At 32.0% G+C, this 10,878-nt stretch overlaps 1 protein-coding gene across 2 annotated transcripts in view; it reads right to left on the bottom strand.

Moving 5' to 3' along the window:
- Positions 1-609: 609 nt before the first annotated feature.
- The window catches only part of LOC106459202 (U3 small nucleolar RNA-associated protein 18 homolog), a 36,185-nt gene continuing 25,916 nt past the window's right edge, over positions 610-10,878 (bottom strand). For both annotated transcript variants that reach the window (XM_013918802.2, XM_013918801.2), the window contains exons 10-14: positions 8,312-8,402; positions 5,358-5,481; positions 2,285-2,459; positions 1,308-1,447; positions 610-787 (exon numbers count right to left, since the gene is read on the bottom strand). In XM_013918802.2, coding sequence (XP_013774256.1) covers positions 763-787; positions 1,308-1,447; positions 2,285-2,459; positions 5,358-5,481; positions 8,312-8,402 — 555 coding nt within the window. In that variant the 3' untranslated portion in view covers positions 610-762. The remainder of the gene's footprint in view (positions 788-1,307; positions 1,448-2,284; positions 2,460-5,357; positions 5,482-8,311; positions 8,403-10,878) is intronic.

The following is a 10,878-nucleotide window of genomic DNA, read 5'->3' as shown; positions in this document are numbered from 1 at the left end:
GGTGAAAAGGCTATATTTAGCTAGAATATTATAGGGATCAAATATTCTTTCACTAGAAGTAATTTTCCATTTTACAAATTACCGTTACTATATGCTGCATACAATTTCATACAAAATGTTATGTCAGGACATAATTTCAAGCTATGTTAAATCCTATAAATCATTTTCTTAGCCATATAATAAAACATATTTTTCTTGAGATACATACGATATATATGGATTTAATATGAGTGTATATATATATATTTACTACTATAGTTAGTATTTAGAAATTTAAGTATATGGTAAAGTTTAACTGAGTGATTTAACACAAATTATTACATCCAACTCCCTCTAAAAATATACCATTTTTACAGAGTGCTGGGGGACGTGCATGCATTTAAACTTCTGTTACATTTTTCAAGATTAAGAATAGTCATCAGTGCAGAAGCAAATTCCCAAGATTACTTGGATAAATCAATATTTTTTTAATATTTTAAACTAAACTTTTAATCTATTCTATCAAAACAATAAAATACTGTAATAATTATGATTTCCTAATTTACTGTTAGTTCTGACCAGCTATGTAATTTCTTGTTGTATTACCAATGCCAAAAACTATCTCGAGGCTTATAAAATGGAAATAATTTTATTCAAACACAAGTTTTTTTACATAGCTTTGGGATATTTTGAGTTTGCATTGACACCTGATAGTTCACAACAAACTAATCCAACAGTTAATGAAGTTCTTTATAAGTCTTGTTTTAAAGATGTTCAAAAACTTCAGTAGTTTGAATAGTGTTTCAGTCTGAAAAAAAAAGTGACAAAATATAAAAAAAAATATATATATATATAATTTTCCAGTATTAAATTGTTATAATTTTCTTTAAATTTTGTTACAATTTAAACTTCCCTGACAGAGAAAGCAGTCTTTTCAAGTAAAAATAACAATACATCACAGTCATTACACCCATATTTTTCAGTACATGTAACATCTAAAAGTCTCCTTGCATAAGTTAAGTCACAATATAATAAAATTTCATTTGTCTGAATTCATAAATGACATAACTTACTAGAAACTACATTTATTCATGAGCTAAGTGTTTCTGATGGCAAAGCTCATACACTTTAAATATAGATGTAGAGGAACACATATTCTGAAAAACGTTTATTTTTAAAAAATATGTCTATCATTTTTCAGAGGCTAATGTAACTTAGTAATCAACATGTTTAATTTTTATAAATATAGAATGTATTATTACTAAACTGTCATATTCATATATCCTAACATCTTTCATACAGAATAAATAATAGGTGAATTACCATACCTGAATAAGAATGCAGTTCCTGTGTTATTGCCAAAACACATGTAACCACTATTCAGGGAAATATCAAGACTGTTTACTCGATTGAAATTATGATGGAATAAAGGGAAATTAGAAAAGACTGTCATAGTAGGAAAATGAACCTGTTCAGAAACACAAAAGAAAATTATACCACTGTTAACGGTTTTGGATACTTTGATATTTACATTTTGAAACATTATTTTTAACATTCAAAAAACATGCAAGTATTTTTTAAAATTAAAGTGTCTTTACTGTAAAAAAAACAAGTTGCTAAATATTTGATGTTTCAACAACACAAGCACATACTCTAACTGAAAAATTTCCTGTTGTTTTTAGTATGGTAAATAAGATAATTTCTAGTTTTTCAAGTCTTGTTAATGTTTTCACCATTTCTCCAACTTTCTTGCAGGTTAACCTCCAACATACAAGAAGCACACACAGAATTGAAGAGTTCAAGTCATGTATTTGAAAAGGTTTTCTAATAAATTACTGCTACAGTTGATAATAGAAAAAAATCCACTCTTGCTTTAATTTATGGTTAACTCTTACTTAGAAACAGTTGTATGTATAAGAAATGTTTTTATCTGAAGTTATTAACAGACAGTAAATTTGCTCTGTGTCAATTCTAAACATTTTACTCAGAATCTATGAGTAACCACAGTATTTCATCACCAACTTTCCACACAAACTCAGCATTTCAATTGCAAAGGAGCACATGTACAATATTCCTTTATATAAAACTAGGAGAAACAAACAAAAACTAAATACAGTTTTATTTAAAGAGAGAATTGTCTCTAACAATGTACCAAGCAAATAGATAAAAAAATGTTCCTCCACAAAATTTGTGAACATTTTACCTATAATAGTTCAGCAAACTGTCTTAAAATGATACTATATATATGTATATAAATAACTTTTACTCAAACTCCAACCACATAACCTTTACTCAAGAGACTTACCAGTTTGACAGCATTATTTTTCATAAATGATGACATGGCCAAAAGTTCAGAAGTGCAGTTAAATTTCAGATTCGTAACTTGAGTAGTTAAATTGAACAAAGTTTTTGTAGGTTTGGGGTTCTGACAGTTTTCTAAGTTTGAAGTTTCATAAATATTTACCACACCAGTGTCAGACCTGGAAAAATTTTCATAGGTTTGCATTAAAACAATTCATACAATGAGTTGTTTTAAATAATGGTTTGTATCAATCTAAAATTGAAGAAACATAAAAGTAAAACATTTTAAAAAGTTCCAATTTCAAGATCCTCATCAATTTAATTTCTCTTTTAAATGAAAGTATGAAATTTACAAAATAAAATTTGTTCTTGTACTTTATTCACTTTGACATGTTCCATGTCTAGCACTAAACAAAATATGTCTAATAGTTACATTATTTATGTAATAATTCATCTACGGATGGACATGGTCTGTTCGTTAGTCTGCCAAACTGTGAATCTTAGTCAAGCTGCACACTTTGAAGTTGTGGGTGTGTTATAAGAATGACAATCATATCCCACTATTCAACTAGAGTGGTCCAAGAGTTAGTGATGGCTGCTGTTAACTAGTTGCCCTCTCTCCACTCTATCAGCACAAAATTAGGTATAATGTAGAAGTAGCTAACACATACACAGAAAATAAACTTTGACAGAGCTTTACCTGGATCAAATGTGTTTATACTTGCTTTAAAAAAATCATTTTATGATCTGAATTACATGAATTTGATAGGAATTTAAAAATAAAAAACTTATGTAAAATATCTCTAACTGGGTAATAGGTCAAAAATATCAACCAATTTAAACTGGAAACATTACGATAGTTATCTTTTTCCTAAACTGAAAATGTATTTCCAAACATATTTACCTCTGCTGACACTAACAGCTATTTCTTGATCTTCATCTTTGCCATCTAATGTTTTGTTTGGTTGCTCCAGTCTTTATATAACCCACTCGACTGCCCTTGGCAATATCTAATTTGCAAAACTTTATGCCAGCCCTCACATGCCCTCTATGCAGGTACTGTATATAAGCACTGTATGCAGACAATAAAATCACTTTTTCGAGACTTACCTTCTTCCGGGCACTAACACTGGCTCTTACTGTGGAGGAAGGGAGGGAGAGTGTCAGCAGAGGTAAGTATGTTTGGAAATACATTTTCAGTTCAGGAAAATGATAACTTCCAAAACATACATACCTCTGCTGACACTAATAGCTAGAATCCCACATTGAGAAGGTGGAGAGGCCAGTGAGGACAGAGATCATACAGAAAGCATCTGCAGAGAACACATATGTATCACGAGAAGTGGAATCAAAGTGGAGAACACCACACTACATCCAGAACAGGTACGCTCTTCACCCCGAACTACATAGAAAATTGAAAAGGGTGGAATATAATACAAGTATGATGGTCCAGCCCCAACCAAACAGCCAAGGTTCCACAACTCAGGTTGGATTTAAGGAGTCATGGTACCCATATCCCATGTTGGTGGCCATGGCAGTTGGACTGTAGATATATATATATATATATCTTTGTGATAGGATCCCTAACAGCAACCATAGAATGATGCGTTTTGAACTACCAGATTTATGAAAGAAAGAAATCAGAACCAAACTGGACAATCCTTCTGATCAACCTGAAGAGTCCAAAAGGCAACATCCCAGGCTTGGATTGGCAGAATCATATGCCATACTTCACCAAAGTCCAGAACTCATCCAGTCTGGACTTACAAACAGTTGTCTTTACTCCTCCACCAAGTGGGCAAGGAGAATTCCACTTACCCATGGAATTATGGAGAGGATGAGGAACACTGTTCCACCAAGGACCAAAGATGGGACCATATCGTGTTCAGATTTATGAGGAGACAGTGGACCCCCTACATGAACGACATAAGACCTGACAGTGTTCATAAGAGGGTCCAAGCACCCCCCCCACTGGATAGCTAATGTCAAATCTGGACTTGTATTACGAGTAGGTTCCCACAGAGGTTGTTCCTGCTCCTACCAACATCTGGAAAAACTTCCAAGGACCCAGACAGGAAAGTCCCAAACTTCACCCTCTTCTCCGAGATTGGAGAGAACTCAATCCTCTGTCCACCACCCCAGTGACTGGGAACTGGGTGTGGTAAGGACTCCCAAGCTCCACTAGTAGAAGTAAAGGGGAAACATAAGCAATGGGGAGTCCTGAGGAACAGGCTTTTGGAGACAGTGCAACAGGTGAACCACATTCCCTAATTTTTAAAAGCAAACTGATCTCGTCTGATTCAGTTCTAAGATCAGCAGGGACTGGCAAAATCCCCTTTAGCTTTACTCATGATAGTCCACGAGTAGCGGTCCATTAGAAATATTGTAATAAGATATCACCATCCAGAATTACGTCCAGATGGTCTTATGGAACACCTCATCTTAATAGAGCCCATTGCAACCAGGAACCGATATAAAGGTTGCCAGTGCATAATTTAAATACAAGGATACCAGACTGGGCAACACTTGCCACTACTAAGTGGGATCCAAAAGAAATCAATAGGGACTCTAGAAGAGAAAAGAACAATAACTGCATGAAACCGTTACATGGGAATTCAAATCCAATTTTTTAATTTTTTTTAAGGAAAAAACAAATTCAACTAAATACATCTCTGGATAACAAAACAAAGAATTCTCAATTATTAGAAAGTGAAAATGAAGGAAAAAAGTGATATTACTGTCTGCATACAGTGCTTATATACAGTACCTGCATAGAGGGCATGTGAGGGATGGCGTAAAGTCTTGCAAGTTAAATATTGCTGAGAGCAGTCGAGTGGGGTATATAAAGACTGGAGCAAGTGAATACAAAGTTAGATGGTAAAGATGAAGATCGAGAAATAGCATCAGCGAAGGTATGTATGTTTTGGAACTGAAGTAAGTGTATTTTACATGAAATACCGATACCATATCTACAGCAAAAACTAATACTTAAATGATTATAAATACTTAATGTTCAATGTTTAAGTTATAAAAATTAATTATTTTTAGATCACATTAGCTGTCTTTGTACTACGTACCCTGCTGCCAAGTACTGCTGATTTGGAGAGACAGTGAGTGAAGATCCTTTTACACAACCCTCATCGTAGAATCTATGGACACACAATCTTGAATTCATGTCCCAGACGTATACTTGACCTAAATCTAAACCAAATCAAGGTACACCTTGTAGTAATCAGTATTTCAAAATAGAGGTTAATTTTAGTAAGAACATTACCTTAATATCCTCTGTATAAGGTCTGTAAGAATGGAGCATCGTAGTGTAAATCACATTCTGTAATTCCCATATACTCTAATTGTCTGAATTCTGCAAGTCATAATGCTGTCCTTTCACTTTGATACATATCGTTGCCTGACTACAAAGGATAACTTGTAGTTTCTTAATGAATATGAATCATACCCTGCTTGATAAAGACTATCTTCAGATTCAAAATATGTAAACATATCAAGTTCAATGACCTTCACTTTAATAACACATGCAAGTCCGTTAACAAAACTCAGCTCTTTAAGAGTTGCATCACTGAAGAAGGTAAGAAAACTGCAGTAAAGAATGATAGATTTTACATAGACTGGAAAAATACAACATTTCTCTATACACCTTTGAATTTAATCAAACTTCTGAAAAGATTAGAAGACTGAATAATAAATAATCCTTTATCAAAAATGTCTCTTTCAAAAAAAGTTTGTCAATCAGGACACACTTCAGATCTTTAGTATTCTCAGATGTTGTCAGTCAGAATACATGCTCAGATCCTGGTACATTTCACTTACTGTCAGTTGGAACACGATTCAGATCTCAGTACTACTCAATTGTTGTCAGTCTGGTCATTACTCAGGTCTCAGTACCTCTCAATTACTGTGAGTCAGAAGACAATACTCCGATCATAGTACACTTTTATTACAATCAGCCAGGACACACAACTCTAATATCAGTACCTTACCACTGCTGTCAACCAAGATACATGTTTCATATCTCAGTGTCTTTTAATTACTGTCAGTCAAAATAAATGATACAAATCTCAGTAACATTCTGTTGTTACTAGAAAATATGACAAAAAATTATTTTTTTAACAGAATATTTATCTAGAGAAATCATAACTAAAAATACAATCCAATTACCTAAGTTTTAAACAATATCACAGAAAACATCTGACCGATAGCTTGACTAAAGCAAGAAAAGACAGATCAGATAGAAAACACTGGTCTAAAAAGTTACCAAAATGAAATTACTTCAAAAGTTCCAAGTAAGGGGGATAAGAGAGCAGTAATGAAAAAGAGCAGATCAACAAACAATAATGTATACAAATTATTGCCAGTGATGAGAGCATATACTCAAATATTTGTTGTCAAATCTCACATACGTTTCCCCACAGTGAACTTTGTTGAGCAACGACTAAAAACTTGTTACGATACATCTTGAGTATCAAATGAAAATTGTTCTAACAAAAGGGTTCACTCCATTGTCCACAAGTCTAAAATCAAACAGATGTAAGGTGAAAGCTTTAAACAAAAGCACTTTTACATATGGTTTCTGAATAATCCATTTATTCAAAGAATATAACAGTAATTTTAGCTTAATGCAGGACTGATTTAAAAAAAAAAGTCGCTGTTTATGAACTAATGTAAGTAAAAGAGATTAGGAGACTTTGCATGTGACTCACATATAACTGAACAAACTGGTTTAACATCAGATTTTAGATTAAAGTTATTCTACAGTAAGAAAAGTGTGTAAACAGAGATGCAAATATTCAAGATGAACTATAAACCTCACTGCCAAAAATATGTATGTACTAAAATGTTACACTTTTATGCTTTTTGTTCATTTATAGCTTAAACTGTGAATGAAAATAAAGTTAATACATTCATAGGAAATAAAATAGTCAATGAAATTTCACACTACAGTACAACACTCATGCATACAAAGCCAGATTTCCACTGACATATAACACTGAACAACACACAACTTACATGTACAGAAATTTTAACATCTAAAACACTAAGCGCTTGAAAATGCTCAGAAATACTAAAATTATGAACACACAAAAGTATTTTGAAAGAATATAGAGATCCATTTCAGTAAATTTCACAAACTTGTTACATAGGATTTTATTTTCAGCCACATTAATTATCTGTATTATCTATAAATAGATTTTTATCCAGATACCAGTAAATTTTTGCTATTTCATTTTCTAGTATTTATTTGTGGGTTTTGAATTGTGCTGCAACCTTATAACAGATTTCTCAGCATGTTCAACAATATTTTTATGTTCAGTTCTTAAGAATTTGTTCATTTTAATATTTTAACAAAACACTAGTAATTTAAAACATTTACAAAATCACAAGTTATTCCCATGGGTAGAGGAAACTTGGGTTTTGGGCATTCTTAAAGATAGTTATAAAATCAAAATATATTTTTAAAATCTGTTTACAATATCTTTGGAACTTTAACATTCCAGTTCTCCCATTTTCTTCATGATATATGAGTCACTAGATGGACTTGCATCAAAAGCATCAGAAATTTTATAAACTGCACATTATAAATGAGTTACTCAGACAGTTGTTAATTATTTTGTTAAAATTTTAATTGTTGTTTTTGTATTTTAGCCACAGAAAACTCTTTTAATTGTTTATTAAAAAATTAAGTCGATTAACTTCTGCTACAACTTTCAAAATTAGAATAACCTTGTACAGACTATTTGAAAGAAGATTTAAATAATTCACAACACTAGAGGTGAATTAATGATTTCTATATATATTTATCAAAAGTTGCATCAGAAATCATGCTCAAGGTCAATTACTTTAATGTAAACAATCCAAAAATACATGTAAATCATTTTCAATATATTACGCAGTATAAAACAAACCAACTTTTGGAAACAACTAAACAGTAAAGACATTTTCCTGCCAGTTTTAAGAAGGCTTGACATGTCAAGTAAGCTTAATTTTTTAATTATCAATTCTATAATGATCTTACCTCCATGAGTATACATTTTGGATCCATCTCGATTAAAGCTAACAGCATAAACCTCTCCATTCATTTTCATAGTTGACACCCATTCCTTTGTCTATTAAGAGAGCATATTCACAATTACTGTGATGGTGGTATATTTCATTAAGTATTTGATGCAATAAAAACAATTATATATTACAGATAGCTATGAATTTCAATTAACAATACAGTCACAACAGGTTTTTACTATCCAAAGCAAAACCTTACATATATAGAAGAAAAAAGTAAGGACCTGATTATCCTCCTCCTGTATTCTATGCTTACATAAAAACAAAGTTTAAATACCATAATACTAACTAGGCATATATGGGAATCATGAACTCATTCTATGATTTGTTCCCAAGCAAACAATGCAAGAGGTAAAAGTGGAATTATTGTATTCTTACTTAATTTTTACAATGTATTTATCCAGAAATTTGTAATGCTCTATTTTTTGATTAGGTGGTGTATGACATAATACAATAACTTTCTTACCATATCAAAAACTAGACAAATACACCATTTAAAACAACATTCTTTTTAACATATGTAGTCTATTTCAATTTTGTTCTGACACAAGCATCTTAAAAAGTTCCATTATTAATTTTATTCATGACTTAAAAACTTGCAAAACTTTCTTCCTTTTATTGACTTGGATAAACATTTAAGTGGGGTTAGATGTGAAGCATTTGAGGCATTTTTTATACAAATGTTTTGAGGAGAGAAAATTTATTTTCTTTTTTAATGTATGCCATACATCCCTGTCATTTGCAGTGTATAATAAAGCTTTGTAAAGACGTTTGTCCAAATAAGGAAATGTCTATATTAAAGTAACATATATAACTCGACTGAGACAAGTCTACAGATTGTGACATCAGGCAGTTCTTACCCATGTAAACAGAAGCAATCAATACAGAGAGAAAGGCTACAGAAAAGTTTATGTTAACTTCACTAACTATGCAAATGAATCAATAAACAAAAAGGAGAGATACATGCAAACAGGCAGCCGTTTGACACTTCTGACCATATCTAATTAGTGTCCAGTTTGGGTTCAATGAGTGTGCAGTGATTCAGCATATGTAATCCAATTAGATGAAGGACCTACTTGTGGACTGGATATGCAATGCTACTTGATAAATCGTAATAACTCATGGAAATACATATAACATATCATGTTCTTGGATCCAAAATCAGTTCTCCCCTGTGTTTCTTGAGGCCAGACAAACCTACACCGGTTCTCCCCGGTGTTTCTTGTGGCCAGACAAACCTTCAACAGTTCTCTACAGCTGTTCTAGAGGTCAGCTGAATCTACGACAGTGGGCAGAAGAGAATACACGAGAAGAATGGCAGTCCTTCAGCCGATTCAAAACCTCCATCATACAAACTTTTTGTAAGTATTCAATGCTATTTTTTCTAGTCTAACAACATATAATGGATAATGTGTGAAAATAATAATATGCTAAAAAAGAACTCAGTTGTATATGTAGTGAGATTTATTAAAGAAGTAATAGTCTTGTTGAATGATATAATTGAAGAATTTATTACCAGGATGTCTAAAGTACATATAACTGAACTATGTATCGAGTATAATAGCTTACTGGATAATTTGTTCCATATAGTGTTCAAGTTAATGACTCTTATAGAAGGTTTTATTAATGAACAGTTACATGTGCAGAATTAGGAATTTAATGTTTTTGATGTAGAACTTTGTCTCAATGATTTTGGAGTTATTGATGTGGAGGAATAGTGGAACATTTGTGAATAATGTCTTATATGTTGTTGTATTAGCAGTCTCTAAATCAGTTTCTTTGTTCCAAACATAAATTTCCTCAAATTGGTGGACTGTGTGCTCACTCAGCTACACACATGATTGTCTTCCTAGATTTATAAATAAATTCTTTGTAGCTTGTGGAAAGTCAATCTCAATGACTAGCCCACTCAGGCTCACCTGTTACAGAGGTATTATAAAGGTAGGGAGATCATATTTGAAAAAAAATAAATAAGTAATTTGGATTTGGACAACCATTAAAGTCTTATCTGTTGGGCAAAACTCCCTGAACCAACCAAATTCATTTGACGACAAAGAAAATATTTTCTCAGATCTTTTCCCCATTTCATATTTATGGAAATAAATGAAAAAAATGGTCAAGAAATGATGCAAAAACTTAAAGTTCACAATTAAGAATTGAGATCTTTTTCATGAAAAGTTTGAAAACTAATTTCAGTTTCTAAATTAAATTTAGCTAATTTGAAATGACAGAAAATATGTATATGCCTACTAATGCAAGACATGTATGAATTACTTAAAATTATACATGAGGATTGAAAACATAAATCAAGTAGCTAAGTACTGAGAAAATGGAAAGTGTGGGATACAGCTATTCAATAAACAGTGATGGATGAGACCAAAGTCCTATGATCAAACAGCCAACAGTAATCTTCATGACTAGTGAGCCTAATGTTCCCATATGGGAATATCTATGCAACTTCACAAGTAAAAAACAAAATTTCTTTTGAGACTGAAAAAAAAAGTATCCTGAGATAATATGATA

This window comes from Limulus polyphemus, unplaced genomic scaffold (genome assembly GCF_000517525.1).
Source record: "Limulus polyphemus unplaced genomic scaffold, Limulus_polyphemus-2.1.2 Scaffold574, whole genome shotgun sequence".
NCBI classification, from domain to species: domain Eukaryota; kingdom Metazoa; phylum Arthropoda; class Merostomata; order Xiphosura; family Limulidae; genus Limulus; species Limulus polyphemus.
The sequence above is the reverse complement of the archived record's forward strand: the minus strand, read 5'-3'. Positions and strand labels throughout refer to the sequence as shown.